General features: G+C 47.5%; 1 protein-coding gene across 1 annotated transcript in view; it reads left to right on the plus strand.

Moving 5' to 3' along the window:
- The window catches only part of IRAK2 (interleukin 1 receptor associated kinase 2), a 58,420-nt gene that overhangs the window by 30,133 nt on the left and 5,737 nt on the right, over positions 1 to 22,550 (plus strand). The window contains exons 4-11 of the mRNA XM_084901957.1: positions 4,690 to 4,781; positions 6,704 to 6,898; positions 6,987 to 7,051; positions 8,954 to 9,068; positions 11,824 to 11,933; positions 13,656 to 13,851; positions 17,677 to 17,739; positions 21,939 to 22,124. Coding sequence (XP_084758083.1) covers positions 4,690 to 4,781; positions 6,704 to 6,898; positions 6,987 to 7,051; positions 8,954 to 9,068; positions 11,824 to 11,933; positions 13,656 to 13,851; positions 17,677 to 17,739; positions 21,939 to 22,124 — 1,022 coding nt within the window. The remainder of the gene's footprint in view (positions 1 to 4,689; positions 4,782 to 6,703; positions 6,899 to 6,986; positions 7,052 to 8,953; positions 9,069 to 11,823; positions 11,934 to 13,655; positions 13,852 to 17,676; positions 17,740 to 21,938; positions 22,125 to 22,550) is intronic.

A 22,550-nucleotide genomic window follows, 5' to 3' on the forward strand; every position in this document is an offset into this window, starting at 1 on the left:
GAGGAAAGTGATTTGCTCAAGGTCACATGACTAGGAAGTGGCATCTGAGCAGTGTCATTTGAACGCTTATATGTCCCTACCCTCTGCACACACTGTTATCCCAGGCCTTTCAAACCACTTCTGATTTGTCTCCATGCTGAGTTATTTCCTGTAGCTAAAGAGGAAAAAGTCCAGGAAAGGGCCCAGGGACAGTTGACCCCATGGTGGCAGGACTCAGCCAGCTGTACTTTCCCTGAGGGGCACTGCCTCGCATGCCCACATCTCCATATTCACCATCTCTCCCCTGGTGCCCAGCCTCCCTCCCTTTCTCCCGCAGCCTCCTGCATGTGAGCCAAAGAGCCCAAACCTGTGAAACCTCAGTCACTAATGTGGATCCCGAAGCCACGGTCAGCATGGACTGAGGAGCATGCATAGGCTTTTGCATTAGACAGACCCGCATTTGAATCCCAACTCTGCCACTTTCTATTAGAATTATTTAGCCTCTCAGTGCCTCAGTTTTGTCTTCTATAACATGGGCATAATAACAGAACCTACATCATCATGTCGTGGTAAGGAATCATACACTACAGGTTTGCTCATTAACTATTAGCTGATGTCCCCTGGCTGGTGTAGCTCGGTTGGGCTCATCCAGTGCACAGTCAGTTACCGGTTTGATTCCTGGTCAGGGCACAGGCCTGGGTTGTGGGCTCCATCCCCAGTAGGGGGCGTGTAGGAGGCAGCTGATCACATTTATGTTTCTCCCTCTCCCTTCTCTAAAAATCAATTAAAAACATTTTAAAAATTATTTAATTATTTTAAAATATTTTTTTGTTAGTCCTCACCTTAGGATATTTTTTCTATTGATTTTTAGAGAGAGTGGAAGAGAGAGGGAAAGACAGAGACAAAGATAGGCCTTGGGCCGGGGAGGAGCCTGCAACCGAGGTATGTGCCCTGAACTGGAATCGAACCCGGGACCTTTCAGTCTGCAAGCCAACATTTTTTCCATTTAAGTCAAACCGGCTAGGGCTAAAAAAAAAAAAATTTTTTTTTAAAGTGTTCGCTGATGTTAGGAATATTCCAGACACCCCAGTTAGTTCAAGTCTGGAAAATTAATTCTAGGCCAAGGAGTCTGAGTTATTTCCTGTAGCTAAAGAAAGAAAAAAAAAAAGGGCAGAACTTTGATCAGCAATTAAAAATAAGGGGAAATAGTCATAAAGCAAATGTGATACTGGTTGATGGTCAACGGGAAACACAGTAATAACATAAGGGAATTCTAAGGGAGTGCTGCTCAGGATGGGGCAGTCACAGGTGTAGCTGCCTCTTTGTTCCTTGTCTGGGTGACTGCAGAAACAAGCAGCACACGGGTCCCCCAGCTTCTGCCCCCTTCCGATTCCTGAGTGCCCCTCGGAAGACATGTGCCCTGGCAGGTCGAGATGACAAATACAATCTATAGACAGGAAGGAAGCTGATTGTTTATCTTTGCCCAAACTGAAAATAAGAGAGTAATCGTTCATCACATCAGATAACCCAAAGCTTGTCCTCTCTTGGGAAAGCCCCAGACTTCCTTTGGGCCCCACACTTTAGGCTGGTTACCTTGTAGGAATGGAGATAACTCCTATAAGAGGCAGCGGAGGCTGGGGGGTATGATAAGTGGGAACAAAGACTGCCTGCCGGAGGTCATGGGTACTGCCTGGTGAGCCACACTGACTGCCAGGGAGGTGGGCCTCTGCTGCTCCCACCTCTCACTTTTTTTTTTTTTTTAATATGTTTTATTGATTTTCCACAGAGAGGAAGGGAGAGGGATAGAGAGTTAGAAACGTCGATGAGAGAGAAACATCAACCAGCTTCCTCCTGCACACCCCCTACTGGGGATGTGCCCACAACCAATGTACATGCCCTTGAGCGGAATCGAACCTGGGACCTTTCAGTCTGCAGGCCGACACTCTATCCACTGAGCCAAACCGGTTTCGGCCCACTCCTCACCTTCATACCTGGGGAAGGACGCAGAACCTGCCAGAGCCTCCTGGCTCGGGGGCGGGGGGTGGGGGTGGGGGTTGGGATTCAGCTCAGGTGAGTTGCCCAGAGCCCACCTTTGTTTTGTTTTTTTAATTTAGAAAACGTTTGATATTTTAGAGAGAGCGAAAGAGAGAGAGAGAGCGATTGGTTGGCTCCCACACATGCCTCAACCAGGGGACCAAACCTGCCGCCTTTGGTGACCAGGAAGACACTCTAACCGCCTGAGCCACACTGTCCAGGGCCAGAGCCCACGTCTCACCCCTGTGTATACCGACCCCCGTGCCGTAGGTGGGGAGGAAGTGGGGAGGGATGTGGAAGAGGAAAAGACTTGAGTCGGTGAGCCACAGACAGACTCTGAGCTCCTTGTTAAACACATTCTCAAAGCCGGAGTCCAGGTAAAAGGGCTCCGAGCAGCCGAAATACCTCAGAAAGCCTTCGCCGTGGGCCAGGCCATTGGGCTGTCAATAAGGATCTGTTCACTCTCATTCTACACGGTCCTGCCAGCCTTGGTGCTCCAGGCATACACAGCAGACGGAGGCTGATCTCCGTGCTTTAAAACCGTCGTATCTCTTCATCTGGACAAGCACTCTGTAAGGAATGGTCTGTTAGTGCTCTTTTTACGTTTGAGGAAGCTGGAGAAGTGAAGCACAACTCACCCAGGCCATCTCATTAGCAACGTCAGAGCCAGGACGTGAGCCCAGTTCTGTGTGACAAGCAGAAAGGAGGCAGGGAGGCTGCCGGCAGGCCCACTGCCAGCCCCAGGGCGGGGGCCAGAGAGCCCACGTGCCAGGCTGCCCTGTGTTCTGTGCTCAGGCCACAGTGGTGCCCTGTAGCCGGATGGGTGTGCTGCGTTCGGCCTGGGAAAGCAGACAGTCTAGGAAGAGTTTCATAGGAAATGTCTGTGTGCTTTTTTGAGGGGGGGTAAAGGTGTTGTCACATTAAGGGTTAACGCTAGTGTTTTTGAAATGACATTTACGTAGCCCCGTGTCTTCCCTGACCCGGTCCTTCCGCCAGCATTCGGACCTGGTGTGCCATCCTTGTGGGAGTGGCCCAGATCCCATTCCTGTTCACTGACAAAACCAGAGGGATAAATAGACTCAGCCCCTCCTCCAACGAGTGGCCCTCAAAGGTCACGAGAGGGGACCTCAGTGATCCCCCCAACCCAAGAGACCTGGTGCAGCCCCCAGAGGGAGCCCCGGGCATCAGGTCAGACCAGAGAATTCTGGCTGTGTGAGGCCAGCGCTGACCTTGGAGCCACAGGAAGAGGACAGGGGACTATGTGTGTAGTCCCTCAGAGGCGGAGCTAGGCCAGGGGGCGGGGACAGAAGCCGGAGGGAGGTCGAGTTGGGCTGGAGCAGCCGTTCCCAGAATGTGAGCCTGGACCCAGTGGTCCACGGGAGCATGGGTGCTGGAGAAAATACAGATCACAGGCACCAAGAGCTAGGGATTCCAAGGCTGAATGCATAGCACAGTGTGGGAATGAAGAGTGGATTGAAAGAAAACGTCCAGTAGCTCAGTGAGGCGCACGGAGGCAGGGCCAACATCCAGGAGAGGGATGAATGCGACAGGCCCAGGGTGGCCCGTTTTGGGGTTCTCTAACGCCGTGTGGGTGTGCAAACACGGTGCCTTCTCAAATGCAGTTCTTTCACAAAAACTGGCAAACGTGGAAACGAAAACAAAAACAAAAAAAGCCCTGACAGCTCTGAAAGCTGCCGCAGCCCCGGGGAGGGGCGGAGGGAGCTCCTGTGGGCTCCGTGGGGAGGAGGGCCTCGGGCTCTGTACCAGCGGAGCTGTGCCAGCTGCCGGGTCAATAGCTCAGCAGGACTCACTGCCGGTTCACCGGGTTCCACTTCAGTCCTCTGCATTGTTTTGTGGCTGAAAGTCCAGATTAGTCATCCTTCCCTGATATCGCCAACCAGCACTACGGGAAGCAGGTGCATGTCACCGCCTCCCTGGGGTCAGGGCCAGGTCTCCCTGGGAGGGGGCCCCGTTACGCAGAGGCCTCGTTCTCAGCTCCGGTAAAGAGCAGGTGATCCCGGGACTGTGGTGAGAGTTCATGAGTTAGACAGGGAGGCACCGGAGCTGTCGCTGATGTCAGTGTTTGCAGTGTCTCCCTCCGGTCCAGTTGCACTGCCTCGTGCCTCTCCCCCCCTCCCCGTGCCTCCCCCCCTCCCGCCTCATATCCACTTAGCATTTCCTCCTCTCTCAAGCCCAGGTCACATGCTCCTTCCTCTGGGAAGCCCTCCTTGGCCTCCCAGCCTCTCCTGCTCGGACTCAGAGGCTCGTCACGGCCATGCCTGCCGTGGGGAGGATTCCGGAAGGCCGGCTTCGTGGCTAACTTTCCTGTGTCCTCGGACCCTTGTGAGGGAGGTGTGACTGCGCAGGGGTTAGGTGTCACGCGGACGATACTCCGTTTGAAGGCTGGCTCTGCTCCGCACCATGCGGCCCTGGGCAAGTGGCCCCCTCCAGTGCCTCTGTTTCCCCGCCTGTTGAATGGGGACCAATCCATAGGGCTGTCATAAGGACTCGCTTAGGTGCCGCGGGAGGACTGTGTAGTCTGGCGCCTGGGGTGTCAGGAACTGGTAGCTGTCATTACTGACGACAGTCAGAGTCTGGTTAGGTCCGGGCACTGACAGGGACCGCTCCCTCTTCCCTCAGGGGCGCCCCATCTGACCCACAGCCCCTTCTTTCCAGGGCCTGCTCCAGCCGGAGCCAGCCTCCCGCCTCCTCCCGAAGATGCCGCTGCTTCCTTAAAAACAGACCTTCCTGCTTCAGCCGACCCAAAGGTAAGTCCCCATCTGAGAGCCATAGCCCCAGTCTGTGGCACTCAATCTTTCTCAAAACAGCAATGCACTTATTCCCCGAGACCAATCGGGGTTAGAGTGGGGTGAGGGGGGAATGACTCTGAGCCGCTCAGGTGGAAGTACTGACTCCATAGAACTGGGATGAGGTTGGGGGTGGGGGGGTCCATGCACTAATGAGCTTTTCCATTATTTGTGTGTAAGTGAGACCCGGTCATCGGCAGGTCTCATTTATATATAAATATATTGGTTGCAGTAGTATTTGCTTACAGACTGCCTTCTGTCCTAGTTTATTTTTTCAACCCAAAATATGTTTGTGTTGTTCTAAATGTTCAGTGACTTGGGTCCAGGCCACACATGACTTTCATGGGTCTCGGGCACCTGTGCTTTCACGGGCCCTTTCTTTCATTAAAAATAATTTCTATTTTATAATTACATCGATGTCAAAGTGAATATAATTCAAGCTAGGTTAAAAACGGAAACATTTTCTTTGACTTTAAAAGTTTGTTTTTGTTCTTCTGATTTTAACAAGAAATTAGAACATATTCACTGGCCCCTAAAAGGGTGCCCGGTGAAGCAGCCAGCACCGCAGGGCTGGTTAAGGAAGCTGCGCCAGAGAGGAGACTCACTTAAACACGGTTTCCATGTCCTCTGAAAATTCATCCTGCCCAAAGAGGATAGCGTGGGAGAATGATTATGGTGTAATGTAAGTGGAAACACCAACTCTCAAAACAACGTGTGCATCAGGATTCTAGTTTGTGAAATAAAATCTGATATATCTGGTCCTCAGGACACTCACTGCACTCGAATAGCTGTTCAGTGAATAATGGGATTAATGGGATCTCCGCCCCCTCCCACACACACCAGCACTAATTTTCTAAAACTGTTTAAAAGAGCCTAAAAAGTTTTTTGTTTTTTTTAAAGTACGTTTTGTACACCTCTTTTTAAGAAGGGAACTGTTGAAGCAGAGCTGCTGCTTTTCATAGGCTTACCCACACAAGCAGCCTCAAAGCTCTGATTCCAGAAGCGTCTTTGGTTACGTGAACCGCTATCCTGCTTCCCAGCACATGGACCAAGTATAGGACCAGGGAACCAGCTTGGCCATCGACCAGCCTTGCAATCTCACCTCAGCTCTTTGACCCCCTTGGTGCTACCTTTGTAAACTGAAAAACAAAGAAAAGCAAACATCAACCATTTGCTAGTAAGACTCACATTTTAGTTAGTCGCCAGCATTTCTCTCCAGGCTGTAATGGTTGTGATGTTCATTTTTGCTGATGCAGTTAGAGTTCATAGAGGTGAAGTGACTTATCCAAGGTCACAGAGCAAAGTAGTGCCTGAGCTTGGATTTGAGCTGGCCCTATTCATGTCCTTTGTTTTGTTTTTAAATCCTCACCTGAAAATATGTTTTTATTGATTTAGAGAGAGAGAGAGAGAGAGAGAGAGAGAGAGAGAGAGAGAGAAATATCATTGTGAGAGAGAAACATTGATCAGTTGCCTTCCCTATGCTTCCTGACGGGATCGAACCCACAACCTAAGTATGTGCCCTAACCAGGAATCAAACCCCCAACCTTTTGGTGTCCAGGAAGGCACTCCAACTGAGCTGCGGGACTCATGTCCTTTTTTATCATTTCCCCTCACTGGATAAGATGATCCCCTCCATCCCTTCAGCTCTGCTGTTCTAAGACCCCTGAGATACCCGTGTTTCCCTGAAAATAAGACATCCTCCGAAAATAAGATCTAGCGCATGGAAAGATAAGACATCCCCTGAAAATAAGACGTAGCGCAACTTTGGGAGAAAAAAATTAATATAAGATACTGTCTTATTTTCGGGGAAACAGGGTAGTAGGGAAAACAGTATTTTCCATGTTAATTTCATGTTAATCTCCTTCTCTTCTCTAAATCCCCAGGATGTCAGCACCTCCATTCCTAAGCAAGAAACCCTCCTGAGCCTGGCTGTGGACAGCCTTTTCTGGAATGAGGTGGACGTAGTTCACGCAACCGACAACTTCAACCAAACCCACAAAATCAGCGAGGGGACCTTTGCTGACGTCTACAGAGGACAGAGGCAGGGCACCCCATTCGTCTTTAAGAAGCTCCGAGAGGTAAGCACTGGTTTGTAGCGTGTGTGTGTGTTGGGGGAAGCTGCCTGGGTGAGGCTGGGTTTTAATGTTTTGCAGTCTTTTCCCACAGATGGCCTGCTCAGGTCCAGGATCAATTGAAAATTTCTTCCAAGCAGAGATACGAATCTGTCACAGGTAAGCCTCCTCTATGGAAAATGCTTAAGCTTTGTTTAATAATGATGACAGCTAACCCTTACATAGTGCTTCCTACGGGGCAGGCACTCTGTGTGTACAAACTCATTTTATCCTCATCAGAACCCTGGAGCGTAGCTGCTGTTAGCACAGTGTTTTACACGCGGGCAGATCGAGGCGAAAAGAGGTTAAGTGTCTTGTCCAAGATTACACAGCAAGGAGGTGACAGAGCCGGAATTTGAGCCCAGGTTGCTCTGGCACCATAGTCCACGCTTTTTCTGTTTAACAACTGTATATGTAGAATAGAATTATAAAAGAAACCTGGCTCGACCTGGCCCAACTCCTTTGATCCTGGGGGAGAGAAATCTATTTTTATCTCACTTTAAAAAAATGTTTTGTTTTTTTTAAATATATTTTACTGATTTTTTACAGAGAGGAGAAGAGAGAGATAGAGAGCTAGAAACATCTATGAGAGAGAAACCTTGACCAGCTGCCTCTTGCACACCCCCTACTGGGGATGTGCCCGCAACCAAGGTACATGCCCTTGACCGGAATCGAACCTGGGACCTTTCAGTCCACAGACCGACGCTCTACCACTGAGCCAAACCGGTTTCGGCTAAAAAAAATGTTTTTTTAAAAAATTAATTTCAGAGAGGAAGGTAGAGGGATAGAGAGATAAAAGCATCAAGGATGAGAGAGAATCATCAATCACTGCCTCCTGCATGCTCCCTACTGGGGATCGAGCTTGCAACCCCAGCCAGGAATTGAGCTGTGTCTTCCTGGTTCACAGGTAGACGCTCAACTGCTGAATCACACTGGCCGGACCTATCTCATTTTTTTGAGATTGGCAGGGACTTCCTGGTTCCAATTCTAAGAGTGAATCCATCTTAACATCCAGATCGAGAGCAGGACCTGGCAAATGATGACCCATAAGCTAAATTTGGCCTTGCCTGTGTTGTATGACCCGAGAGCTAAGAATGGTTTGGGGGGAAAAAAATAAAAATACGATTTCATGACATAAATTAAAAAATTCAGATTTCAGTGCCCATAATAATTAGGTGGGGGCGGTAAGAGGGTTTCTAGGAAATTGGATGGATGGTGGTGTCCTTTGCTGCGATCATAACTGTGGGTGGAGACGCGGGTTTGGGACTTGACGAGTTTAGATTGTTCGCCTCCTAGAGCAGGGGTCCTCAAACTTTTTAAAGTGGGGGCCAGATCACGGTCCCTCAGAGAGCTGGAGGGCCGGACTATATGAACTACTAATTCCTACTGTAACACCTCGGCTGCGCTCACTGCCCAAAAAACCTGGCGGGCCGGATCAGACTCCTCTGTGGGCCGCATGTGGCCCGCGGGCTGTAGTTTGAAGACCCCTGTTAGAGCATGAAGATGAGCGATTTGGGAGCGTTCCTCATAGAGGCAGAAATACCTAGAGAAACGGCTTATAATACAAGATGATGAGCCCTGCCTGGGAGACTCAGGTTTCAGAGGGAGGTGAAGAGGAGGGTCTTAGGGAAAACGGCCGGGAAGGAGTGGTTAAGAGGGCAGGAGGAGTCAGAAGGAATGGGTGACAGACTTAGCGGAAGAGGATTTTGGGGAAGAACTCCAGTCCTGGGGGTCAAACAGACTTGCAGTCTCACCCTGGCTTCACTGCTTGCTAGCCGTAACCTTGGCAAGTTCCTTAGTCTCTAAGCCTCCGCTTCCCGAAGACGGGTGGTTAAGGTGTCACAGGCCACAGAGCAGGGAGGCAGCTGCTCGGAGGCACGCCAGTTTTCATCTTCCTCCCCTGGTGCCGGGCCCTCAGGGCAGCGGGGAGGGCACAGGAGGTATGGGAGGTGGGGAACGGGAGCAGTCTTGGATTATTCTTTCTGTCTGACGCCTCGCCTCTGCACTAATACCCAATTTCAGATGCTGCCACCCCAATGTCTTACCTCTGCTGGGCATCTGCACTGGAAAACAGTTCTACAGCTTGATCTACCCCTACATGGCAAATGGTTCTTTACAGGACAGGCTCCGGTGCCAGGTAAGAGGCTGGGCCACGGTCAGAAGGCAGGGACCAGGCTGTACCCAGTTAGAGAATCAATGGTTAAAGACATATAAGAGTCCAGAGAGAGGGGGGGGGCCTTTCAAGAGAAGTTAGTCCAAGATATATAAGATCTGCCTAAGCATCTTCAGGTAAAACCCTATAAAAATGTTGTTTGGCAACAGGCATTTCGTTTAAGATAAAATATCCCATAGCACTAAATTTACCCAACAATGTTCTGGACATGATAGCCAATGCAATAGGACAAGAAAAATAATTAAAAGATACAAAGTAAAAACTGTGGTACTTCTACACAATGGAATACTATGCTGCTATAAAAAAGAAGGGACTTTTACCATTTGCAACAGCATAGATGGAACTGCATTATGCTAAGCGAAATAAGCCAGTTGGAGAAAGATAAATATCACATGATATCCCTCATATGTGGGATATAATGATCAACATAATTTTTTTTAAATCAATCTTTATTGTTCATATTATTACAAAGGTTCCTCATTTCTTTCCCCCTCCACCAGGTTCCCACCCTACCCTGCACCCCCTCCCCACCCCTCATTGTCCTCATCCATAGGTGCACAGTTTATGTTCAGTCTCTTCCTCCCTCATGATCAACATAATTTGAACAAGAATAGATCTAGAGACAAATGGTAGGGGAGGGGGGTGGTTAGAGAGCAACCAAAGGACTTGTATGCATGCATATTAGCATATCCAATGGATGCAGGCACTGAGGCAGTGGGTGCTTGCCTGGGGTGGGAATGGCTGGGGTGTGGGGGTTAATTGGGAAAAAAGAAGACAAATGTAAAACTTTAGACAATAAAAAAAAAGATGCAGCCCTGATTGATTTGGCTCAGCGGATAAAGAGTTGGCCTGCAGAGTTAAGGGTCCCAGGTTCAATTCTTGTCAAGGGCATGTACCTTGGTTGCGGGCACATACCCAATAGGGACTGTGCAAGAGGCAGCTGGTCGATGTTTCTCTCTCATTGATGTTTCTAACTCTCTATCCCTCTCCCTTCCTCTCTGGAAGGGAGAGGGATATATATATATATATATATATATATATATATATATATATATATATATATTTTTTTTTTTTTAAAGATTCAAAGTATTGAAAAGTGGATGCAAAATTTTATTTCAAAATAAATACTTATTAAAATTTCAGCTTTAGCCCTAGCTGGTTTTGCTCAGTGGTTAGAGTGTCAGCCCACAGACTGAAGAGTTGTGGATCAATTCTGATCAAGGGCATATATCTCAGTTGTAGGTTCAATCCCCCATTGGGGCGCATGGGGGAGGCAACCAATATGTCTCTCTCACAGTGACGTTTCTCTCTCTTTGTCTCTTGTTCTCCCACTCTCTCTATAAATCAATGGAAAAAATACTTTTGGTGAGGATTAACAACACAACAACAAAAATTACAGTTTTATCACTTGATCTTAGCCAAAAGGCTCAAAAATATAAAGTTACAGTTTTATTTTATTTAAAATATATTTTTATTGATTTCAGAGGGGAAGGGAAAGCAATAGAAACATCAGGATGAGAGAAGCATTGATCAGCTGCCTCCTGTACACCTCACACTGGGAATTGAGCATACAACCCAGGCATGTGCCCTGACCAGAAATTGAACCATGACCTCCTGGTTCATAGGTCGATGCTCAACTGCTGAGCCACGCTGACCAGGCAGAATTACAATTTTAAAAGCAAACATTCCTCCCATAAAATTCTCAGAGGGAAAAAAAATTATTCCACATGGAATTATTACTTCCTTTGGCAGTTATTCATGGTGAGATAATGATCATAGTAAGATAATGATCACCATATGCCCTCGCTGAGCCCCTCCTGTGTGTGACAAGGCACGTGACAAGGGCTTTGCACATGTCTCCTCCAGGCCTTGCCACAGCCCAACAGGTTTTCTCCATTTTCTGAGAGAGGAGTGTCCGGCACTGAGAGGCAAAGTGACTTTCCCAAGGGACACAGCTGACAGGTGTCAGGGCTAGGGTTCGAACTGGTTTCATGTGGCTCCACATTTCAGAGTTTTTGAGAAGAAATCAGTGAGGCCAGTTCTTAGAGGATGTGGGACCTCAGACAGGACTTGAGAAATAAGTGATGATTTAGCTTGGAGATTCAGTCTTAGAGCAACAGTGGTGGCACCCGAGGAAAGGGAGCAGACGTTAGCCCACCCCACAATGTCCATCATCCCTTGTGAAGTCTCCCCAAATACACACACACACACACACACACACACACACACACACACACACAAATGGGCATAAGGTCCAGGGCCTGGTGTGCCAACACAAGCTCCCCAGCTCCCCTCCCAGCCAGCCCCTCCTAGAGGAAAATCCCAGAGCTGCCTGTGATAGTCATGATAAAAATAGCTGCTGTGTGTTGAGCACCCACCGTGTGGCAGACTCTCTAGGAGGGACATGCCATACACTTCTTTGAACCCTCACCACAGTCCTGCAGCATAGGGATTAACAGCTCCATTTTCACCTGAAGAAAGCAAGGCTCGCAGAGGTCGTGTCTTTTCCAGGGTCACAGAACTAGTGCATGTCTGAGCTGGGACCTCCACCGCCTGGATCTGTCAGATACCAGGACCGGCACCCTGCCAGTAACCCATGCGGGGCAAGCCCCGTTGCGGAGGACGGGAAGGGCTGGAGGAGAGACAGGAGCCCAGGACCCTGCCGCTGGGACTTTAAAGGGAGCAGGTGTCACTGTTTCACCCCCTTACTTTCTCGCAGGGTGGCTCAGACCCCCTCCTCTGGCCCCAGCGCGTCAGCATCGTCTCAGGGCTGCTTCGCGCCGTGGAGCACCTGCACAGCCTGGACATCATCCACAGCAACATCAAGAGGTGAGGGAGGTGGCGAAACCGGTTTGGCTCAGTGGGTAGAGCGTCGGCCTGTGGACTGAAAGGTCCCAGGTTCGATTCCGGTCAAGGGCATGTACCTGGGTTGTGGACACATCCCCAGTAGGGGGTTTGCAAGAGGCAGCTGATCGGTGTTTCTCACTCTCTATCCCTCTCTCTTCCTCTCTGTAAAAAAATCAATAAAATATATAAAATTAAAAAAAAAAAAAGAGGTGAGGGAGGAGGGCTGGACCCTGCCACGGGCCCTGGCTGCAGGGACGAGACAGTACCTCATTCCAGGGTCCCCTTCCTCTCCCTCTGTCTCTCTTCTCTTCGCCTTTCTCCCCCCACCTCACCTCCTTCAGGTCTTCCTTTCTTTGTCACATCCTTAAAGAGCAGTGTTTCTGATTGCTGTCAGCACAAACCGCCTACCTGTCACCACGTTTGTCTTTCTCAGCGGGTGTTTTCCCAGCAAGCACCCCGCACCCGTGATGGAGTTTACTTTCCACCCAGCCAGCTGGTCTGCACCGGGTCCTTGAGCTTTGGGTCCTATCTGCCAAGTCCTCTGGGATTTTGAGCTCTGTGCTTGGGGTCTTCTCGGAGACCCCCCTCGCCCGCTTGTGTACCCGAGAGTGAACATAACTCGTGTTAGGGGGGCTTCCTGCAGGTTAGTGTACACCCCGGCCGTCACGGTCCCAACCATCCGAGAGCAAGAGTTCCCCATTTGGGGACCGGCAACACGGGAAGAGATCCCAGAAGGTAACAGAGAATTCGGCAAAATTGAGCTTGAAACCATAGAACCCACGCTTCCCCAAAAGCCCTCTCTCCTTTTTGTCCCTCCCCATTGATTCTTATTCGGTCGCACAGAGAGGAAGCGGAAGGCCTGGGGTGGTCCTGGCTCACCACTCTGACTCATCCACTGGCCCCATTTCTCCGTTTCTTTTCTCAGCCCCTTCCCACACAGAAGGCTTGGCCCTACGGTCGCCCCATTACCTGGTTACCGTGTCATAGTCTCTTCCCCTGCTTCACTTAAACATGATGAACATTTTCCCACATGGCGGGTCATCATTTTCAGTGACTTCTTAGTCTTCCATTGCACGGATTGCCCATAATTTACTTACCCACTCCTAATAGTAGACTTTAGAATTGGTGTCTACTTTAAAAAAACTATTAGAGGGTTAGTTCTATATTGAATATTTGTACACATATAGCTGAGTTTTTTTTGTCCCCTTTGGAGTACTTTTTGAGAGTTCCCTCCCATGGTTTACTAGTAGACAACTAGGTTCAGGAATATTTTTATTGCTCTGATTTTCTACAATCTGGACAGGCTCAGTCACGAAGGATGCTGGCATTTAGACTTGTGTCAGCCGGGCCAGAGCTGGGGGTCGGAGAAGCCTCAGAGGTTACTGAGCCAACACGGCCTGTATGGGCGTGGCCAGCTGAGGGTGATCGGAGTGGGCATCTGTGGGGATCATTCAGGCTGCACCTCTTTGACCACACTGAATGCCGTCCTCACTCAGGGCAGCAGAGTTAATCTTAGCTCCGTCTCCATTGGCTTGTTGGAGTAGGCTCCTCTCTCAGAAACTCCACGGGGAGGGTCTTCAGGGACGCTAACTTGCTGCAGCGGACGCTGCTCATGGCTAAGTTGCTTCCCCAAAAGCGTCTCCATGGCAACCGCTTCTTGTCCAGCCCCACATGAGAGGGTTCTCTCTGCTTTCTTTCCCACAGCTCCAATGTTTTGCTGGATCAAAACTTCACCCCCATGCTGGCTCACCCAAAGGCTCCCCTGTGTCCTGACAGTAAACGGTCAAAGTACACCAGGATGAAGACCTGTCTGTTCCAGGCCTCGGCTGCGTACCTGCCGGAAGATTTCATCAAAGTGGGGCAGCTGACGAAGCGCGTGGACATCTTCAGCTGTGGAGTAGTAAGAGCTTCCTTCTCTGCTGAGGGGGGTTCGATACTCATCTGTCTTTTCCCTGACTCCCGTGGAAGCACTGGCTATGACAGAGGCTCATAGATATGTTACATCCAAGTGCAGGAGGGGTTGGCTAACCATGGCCCACAGGCCAAAACTAGCCTATGACCTATAACTAAGAATAGTTTTTATATTCATAAAAAATTAAAAAAAAATTTTTTTTTCAAAGGAAGAATATGTGACAGAGACTTGGTTTGTGGCCCACAAAGCCTAAACTATTTACTCTCACTCAGCCGGCGTGTCTTGGTGATTGAGCGTCAACATATGAACTAAGAGGTTGCAGTTCAATTACTGGTTAGGGCACATGCCTGGGTTGTGGGCTCGATCTCTAGTGGGTTTCTCTCTCATCATTGATGTTTCCATCTCTCTCTCCTTCTCCCTTCCTCTCTGAAATCAATAAAAAAAATACTTAAAAAAATATATTTAAAACTAGAGACCCAGTGCACAAAATTCGTGCATGGGTAGGGTCCCTAGGCCTGGCCGGCAACCAGGGCCATTCTGTGGGGCAACTGGTAAGCTGATTGAGGTTTGCTCCCCACCCTGCTAGCACCCATCTTGCCTGGCCTAGCCCTGCCCCCCCGCCCTCCCGCCACCGCCAGTTGCCTCCCTCTGTGGGGGCTCCTGCTGGCACCCGCTTTGGCTGGCCTGGAGCCTGCGGGCTGGGGCAGCCCTTCATTGAGCGTCTGCCGCCTGGTGGTCAGTGTGTGTCATAGCGACCAGTTGTTCTGCTATTCAGTTGATTTGCATATTAGGCTTTTATTATATAGGATATTTACAATCTAGTCTGTTAAAGAAAAAAAAAAAATCTGCCAACCCTTGAAGCAAAGCCCCTCATAAGTGTCCAGACTGTAGTAATCTATTATCTCTTGACTTCCCTGATTCCCACCCAGCCAGCCGTCTAATTTTCTATCCAGTTGTGTTTGTCTTTGTTCATTTATCTTTTTGTCCATCTGTCCATCCGTCTTTCCAATCATCATTCATTCAACATTCATCCACTCATCCATCCATCAGCTACACATCTATTCACTGTCCATCTACTCATCCTCACCACCATCTGTTTGGCATTACTATATGTAGAATTTGTGTAGACTACAAATGTGACTTAAAACACAATCCCTCCCCCAGGAGCTCATGGCCTGAAAATAGTCTCCACTGTGTATTTCTACAGAACACCAATTCCTTGAGATCTCTGTAGGGTTGGTGTGTTTAAAGGTTTTGGGGGCAAATAGGTTTGAGAAATCTGGGTTAATCAAAGTCAAGCAGATTTCTTTACCACAAAATTAATCAGAGCCTTTAATATGATAACGAGCTCTTAATCTGATCATTGTGAATTGACCACCGCTGGGAAAACAGTAAGCTGGGTTTCCCAAATTAATTTGATAACTGAACCTTGTGTTCTCAGCATCTCTCGGCATCCGTGTCCCAGGGAACCTGGTCTGGGAAATACTGGCTGAGAAGAGTGACCGCCATGGCTGACATCTGCCAGGAACAAGCAAAGTGCACTTTGGACCTTGCCTTCTTCTTCCTCTCCAGCCTTCAACTCTGTACTTCCTCTCTCTGACCTCAGCCCCTGGCCGTCCACCTCTCCTACTCACTAGTGCCCTCCCTCTGAGCCACCTTCTGCCTTCGGCCCCACATCCACACGGCAGATTTTGCTTCCGTCTGTCTCCCAGCTCGTGGGCTCTTCTGGTTTCCTTGCCCCTGTCAGCCTCACTGGGTGGTTCAGTGAAGCTCATCAGGGCTCCCCCAGACTCCTGGGGGCACTGAGCCCCCCAAACCACCAGGCACTGTAGTACAGAGGTTAAGAGCATGGATTTGGGCTCCAGCTCAGTTACTTTGAGCTGTGTGACCGAGGGCATATCACCTATAACTCTGGACCTCAGTTTTGCCGTCTGTAAAATGGAGAGTAAATTATATATATGAAGATTAAATATATATATATGCTGGTTAACATAGTTCTCTGCAAATATCAAGATGATGATTATAGTGGTTTATTTTATTATTCCTGCCTTTACACCCTCATTCCTGATTTATGTTTACTCTTGATTTTTTTTAACTCAGCTCTTAGTGTAGCAATTGACTTCCTTATTTGTTCATTCATTCATTCATTCATGCACTCATTCATTCAGTGCCCATTGGCTCCCTGCACTCTCTCTCAGCCCTGCCATTGACGAACAGTGTGATTTTGAACTTTGGCTTCTCTTACTGGGAGCATTGTGCTCCTCAGTGTGTGTGTGTGTGTGTGTGTGTGTGTGTGTGTGTGTGTGTGTGTTTGGTGAGCACTCAGTGACTCTGTAAAGGGCCCTGCACAGGGCCTGCATGTCGGGGAGGCAGAGGAAGTGTTTGTGTATTTATTTCCCCTTCCTTCCTGGCACTGCTGGTGGGGAGTCTTTTCAATGGTCTCCTGTGCACTGGCCGCAGGGGTGCCCGCTACTGCCCCCTCCTGACCCCTGCCTGTCTGTTACCAACCCAGTGGGCCTTTCTCTGGAAGAGAGGATTTCTCAGCAGTGAAAGGGAACCTTTTATAAGTTGCTTCTAAAAGGGCTTGGAAGAGAGATTTGACACTCAGTCCCTTATACTCACTATTGCTGGATCCTCATTTACCAACAAGGACACACCTCATTTTAGTCACTTGCCTAAAACTCACCTGCACATCTAAGGAACAAAGTAATTTGAACCCAGGTCTGTCTGACTGTAGAGTCCTTAACCACCATGCTCTATCTCTGCCAAGAATTCCTGTTCAAAGCAGGCCACCCATTTACTAAAACACATACCACTGTTTATCAGTTTTGGGTGGCTTACACTGGCTCAGGTCTCTGTTCCTTTTGTGAATGGATGAAGTAATGAACAAATAATGTCAATAAAGGAAGATAGCCGTCCAGTTTGGCCCAGTTGGTTGAGGGTCATCCCGGCGTACACCAGGAGGTCACTGGTTCGATTCCTGATCAGGACATAATCCCCAATAGGGGGCCTTACAGGAGGCAGCCAATCAGTTTTCTCTGTCATCACCGATGTTTCTATATCTCGCCTCTCACTTCCTCTCTCTCCTCTTCCTTCCCCTCTCTCTAAAATCAGTAAAAACATATTTTTTTAAAAAGGCATATAGATGAAACATGCTATAAATATTGCTGAGATTTTCTGCGTAGAATACATATATGCACATGGATTCCTCTTTCCTGAGATTGATGTAGCAATACCTGCTTACCATTTCTGATGTGTGTTTTTTTTAATGAAATTATCTTTAAAATATAGTATGTGCATATGTATGTGTGTATATAGATAAATATAGAACTATATGCATGTGTGTGTGTGTATATAATGTGTGTATATTATACAGGGTAGGGCAAAGTAGGTTTACAGTTATGAATATGTGAAACAGTTTATTCTTGTATTATTATTTATTAATTATTGTATCATTTTTCATACAAAAAACCATAAACCTACTTTTGCCCTACCCTGTATGTGTATATGCATATAATTTATGTATACATTCATATAAGTGTGCATATATGTGTGTGTGTGTGCGTGTATATATATATGTATATATATAATTGGTGATAATACACACACATTTGGTTTCCATCCTCCCTACCTTGCTATCAGTTCATTCGAACCTTCTATAAGCACTGGATCTCATGTTCCAGACTTTGGGCATGTGTCTATGCTGGCCAATGGCAGAGCTGAGCCTGAAGCTCAGACTCTATTATTGAGAAGAAGCTTCTCTCTTGACCTGTACATGCGTGTGTGAACGTGCTAACTCCATGCTCTCTGCAGGTGTTAGCTGAGGTCCTCACTGGCATCCCTGCGATGGAGACCGACCGGAGCCCAGTTTACCTGGTAAGGAAACCGGTCACTCTAGCTGGGTGGTGTGTTTGGGCCTCACAGCCAGGAGGGGTCAGAGGGCACCCCTTTTACAGATGCTAACGAGCTCTCAGACCGGGGTTTGATTCGCATCTCCACAAAGTAGCTTTAACCTCCCACACCCACCCGCCAGCTAACAATTACTTTTCATGATATAATAGAACTTAGAATGTTTCAGGAAAACTCATTTCTCCTCTTTACACATCAGGCAATCAAACGGGGTTGTCCTCAAATTGGTAAGTTCACTTCAGCCTTTTTAAATGGTTTTCTGTAATAAATTCAATAATGTCCATATTTGGTAGGTTCAAAGAACTATCCTATGTATAGTGTCACTTCAAAAATATATTCAATATAACAACACAGCTTGACTCTGGCACCTTCCATAAATTATCTTTCTCTCTCTTTTTTTTTTTTTTTTTTTTTTTTATTGATTTCAGAGAGAGGAAGGGAGAGGGAGATGTAGGAACATCAATGATGAGAGAGTATCATTGATTGCCGATGAGCAACTTCTTGGTTCCTAGATCGCCGCTCAACTACTGAGCCACACAGGCCAGGCCCATACATTATCTTTCTAAGTCATCTCTGAATCCCTATGAGATTGATAGAGGCATTATGTTCATCTATAGACGAGGAAAGCCAGCTCTGGGGTTTGCCTGAAATCTCAGCTGTGCTGAATGCCAGAGCTGGAATTCTGAGTCAGGTCTTCTGGTTTGCAGATCCTGGAGTTCTCAACCCCGACACTTTTGACAGTTTCATTCTCATGGAAGTCCAGCCACATGAATTCAGTATTATCATCATCATCCCCATTTTACAGATGAAAAAATTAAGGCCAAGGTGAAGAGACTTGTCTCATGCTCCTCAGTGAGATCAACGGTCAAACAGATTTGAACCCATGTCCTTGGCAGAGATTGAAATTCTGTGCAAGCTCTGGTCCTCTTCATCAGTTTGAGAGGGGAACCCCGTTTCTGACTTGATGTGGAGGCCAGTGGAGCGGCTGGCTTTTTGTGCCTGGGCCCCAATAAATAGCATTCCCTGAGCTTTAGGATGGAGCGCTGAAGGTCTCCCCTATGCACAGAAGGTCACAATTTGTCTCTCTACTGAGCTCCCTGAGCTCCGCCCCCTTTGGGCACCGAGCTCGGGACACCACAAAGAGGTCAGTTTAAGCAGCTTGGTTGTGGTTTGGGTAGTTTGGGGCAGTTTCCCATCTCCTCACTGTTTTCTTGAGATGCATTTCTCAGCCGTCCTCTGAGGCTCCCTGGGTGAATGTCACAGGAGAAAGGCTCTGGAGGCGCTTATAGGAAATTTGCTAGAAGGTTCTTTTTGTTAATGGTTTCTAAAAATGTGAAGGATATCACTTATTAAAAAAGCTAGTTTTGCCCTGGCTGGTGTGGCTCAGCTGTTTGGAGTGTCATTCCGCCCACAGAAAGGTGGTGTTTGTTCCTAGTCAGGGCGCATGCCCGGGTTGCGGGTTCTGACTTGATGTTGGTTGACAGGAGCCCACCAGGTGATGTCCCTCCCCTCCCCCACTCCCCTTTCACTCTCTGCGTAGGCACGGCTAGTTCTTAAAAGCCCTTTTTATTATGGACAATTTCAAATGTAAAGAAAAGAATATAAAGAACATTGGTGTGTCCATCCCATCAGTGATCAACATCATGCTGTTCTTATTTCTTTGCGCCCCCAAAACTCTGTGTGTGTGTACTTTAAAGTAAATTCCAGACATTATGTTATTGCATCCATATAAAGTTTTCTAAATTTTTGAATATTGTTTAATGCCCATTCTATATTTAGAATTCCCAAATCATCTCAAAAATTGCTTTTTGTTTTCTTTTTAAAATTCTTTATTGACCTTTTCCCCCCATTGACCTCTCCCCGACCTTTCCCACCCCCCTCAAAAATTGCTTTTTAAAAGTTGTTTTGTTTGAAACCGATCCAGGCAAGCTCCATATTTGCCTTTGGTTATGTTTCTTAAGGCTTTTTAAGAAAAGTCTTAAAAAGCCTTAAGAAACTGTGCCTCTCCCCCCTTTCCTTGTGGGTGTCGTTGCATTTCTGCAGAAAGTGGGTCATTCTTCCTATGGGCTCCCTCAGCCCAGCTTTGGTGGTGACGTCTATGCGGTGTCCTTGTTTCTCTGGCCTCATGTTTCCTGTCCAGGGTAGTCAGCTCTGAGACTCGGTTAGAGTCATGGTTAGTGCAGCTTCCTGGGTGGTGCTGTGTACTTCCCGTAGCGACTGTCCTACTTTCAGGGCTGAGCTTCATCATGGGCTCAGGTGGGCTTGCTCATTCCTCCCATCGCCCTGCCGCCGAGTGCTCTCGGCTTCTCCTGATGACTGTCGCTAGAGGAAACCCTGATTTTGTGGGGTTGGGGGTAGTCAAAGGGTGAGCATCTCCATCTGTCGTTCTTTTCAGGGCATTCACTTTGGACACGGTGGACACCTTCATATCTGTAAATAATACGCTCTTTAAAGAAATACACATTTAAAAGAGAGAGCTCACACGAGAGAATTATGCAAAAGGGGTGTTAAAAAATGCAGCCCTTGCCAGCAAGAAGCTTTTAGTCTCCTGGTATTCAGCTTCTGATGGGGTCAAGCATTTAAGTATTATTGGATCCTCAGATAACCTGTTTTCTGGAGAGGGAAACTGAGGCAGAGTGGGGACTCTTGTTTTATTTTTTTATTTTTATTTTTTAAAAAATATATTTTATTGATTTTTTACAGAGAGGAAGGGAGAGAGATAGAGAGCTAGAAACGTTGATGAGAGAGAAACATCAATCAGCTGCCTCTTGCACACCCCCTACTGGGGATGTGCCCGCAACCAATGTACATGCCCTTGACCAGAATCGAACCCAGGACCTTTCAGTCCGTAGACCGACGCTCTACCACTGAGCCAAACCGGCTTCGGCTCTTGTTTTATTTTTGATACAAATATTATAACCCATGTCTGATAATCTCTGATATTATCTTTTTTCTAAGTTGTAAGTGTAATTATATGAAAAGCTGTATAAAGCAATAAAGACTAATTGTTTTATATTTAATTAATAACTTCTATTAAAAATAATAAATTAGCCCTGGCCAGTGTGCTCAGTGGTTGGAGCATTGCTTGCACAAACTGAAGGGTCACAGGTTCTATTCCTGGTTAGGGGCACATGCCTGGTTTTCAGGTTCAGTCCCTGGTCATGGTTGGGAGACAACCAATCAATGTATCTCTGTCACATCAATGTTTCTCTCTCTCTTTCCCCCCCTCTCCGACAAAAAAGAAATTAAAAATAATTAAAATAAAATTACATAAAAATTAAAAGATGAAGCTTATACAAAATATAAGTTATGTATAATTTGTGAAAACATTTATGAAGTACTGACTGTGTGCCAGGCACTGTTCTTGGTGTAGGAGATACAGAGGTGAGCAAGGTAAAGTTTTTACCCTCATGGGCGAAAATCCTAAAATGTTTAGTTTATATTGCAAGAGACTGTCTCTGTAATTGTTAATGAGATCAAATTATTAATGTAAGTTTTCAGTATGTAGTAAATACTATATAAATAAAAGATAGCCCTGGCTGGTTTGGTTCAGTGGATAGAGCTTCAGCCTGTGGACTGAAGGGTCCTGGGTTCGATTGTGGTCAGGGCACATGCCTGGGTTGCAGGCTCGATCCCCAGTAGGGGGCGTGCAGGAGGCAGCCAATCCATGATCCTCTCTCATTGATGATATTTCTATTTTTCTCCCTCTTCCTTCCTCTCTGAAATCAATAAAAATATATATTTTTAAAAAATAAATGAAAGATAGCTATTTTACTATTTATTATTATCACTAAAACTGTTGACTGTTTAGTCAAGTACTAAACTTTATGCTTCAGGTGCATTATGTCGTTTAATCTTTCTGTTAGTCCTATTATCCCCATTTTGCTGGTTAATCAACTGAGGCCTACCTAGAAAGGTTAAGCCATTGCATGTGTGCTATTTTTTAGTGTACTGTGGAATGCCCTGTACATGCAGGGCATCTAGCTATTCCCCAGTTCTTGGCTCTTTTGCTCGTTTCTGGGATCCTTGAACTTATTTTGAAATTCCCGTTGGTTTTCTGAGAAGTTTTTGCAGCTCTGGCGCAGTCGTGGAGGTGAGGGAGGAAGTGTGCCTGGCTCCCACAGCCTGAAGCTCACTCAGGGGCGTGTCCACTGTTCTTTCCACAGAAGGACTTACTCCTCCACGAAATTCCGAGCAGCAGCAGGAGGACAGGCGTGGAGAAGGTGATGGCGAAGGAGATCTGCCAGAAATACCTGGAGAGGAGAGCGGGGGCTCTGCCCAAGGACTGCGCGGCGGCGCTGGCCACGGCCGCCTGCCTCTGCCTGCGGAGGCGGAATGCCAGCCTGGCTGAGGTGAGCCTGGTTCCCGGCCTCTCCGCGCCAGGAGCTCTGTCCTGGCCCAGCGGGGCTCTTCCCAGGCTGCATGGGTTTGCTTTCTCAGGGACTAGGCTAAGATTCGGGGTTGATCCCTTCACTGAGATGTTGGGATCACCCAGTAAAATAGCTCGGGCTAATATTTGAAAATTATTAATTATGTGTATTAGTTATGTGTAGTAATTCCAGGGCTGTATTTGGGTGGAAGTAGCAGAACGTGTTGAAACTTACATCAGCAAAACAGGGCAGTACGTGGATAAGGGTGTCTTACGAGCCTGAGGGCCACGGGCCGCTGGCCTGAGGGGCCCAGGGACACACCCTTGGTTATTAACAGAACTCAGAGGCTTTTGCTGAACCTGCCCTATTCCTCCTCTTCTCTCTTTTATTTTTTTTTTAATTTAAAAA

This window comes from Pipistrellus hanaki (genome assembly GCF_964339955.1).
Source record: "Pipistrellus hanaki genome assembly, chromosome: 13".
Taxonomy (NCBI): Eukaryota; Metazoa; Chordata; class Mammalia; order Chiroptera; family Vespertilionidae; genus Pipistrellus; species Pipistrellus hanaki.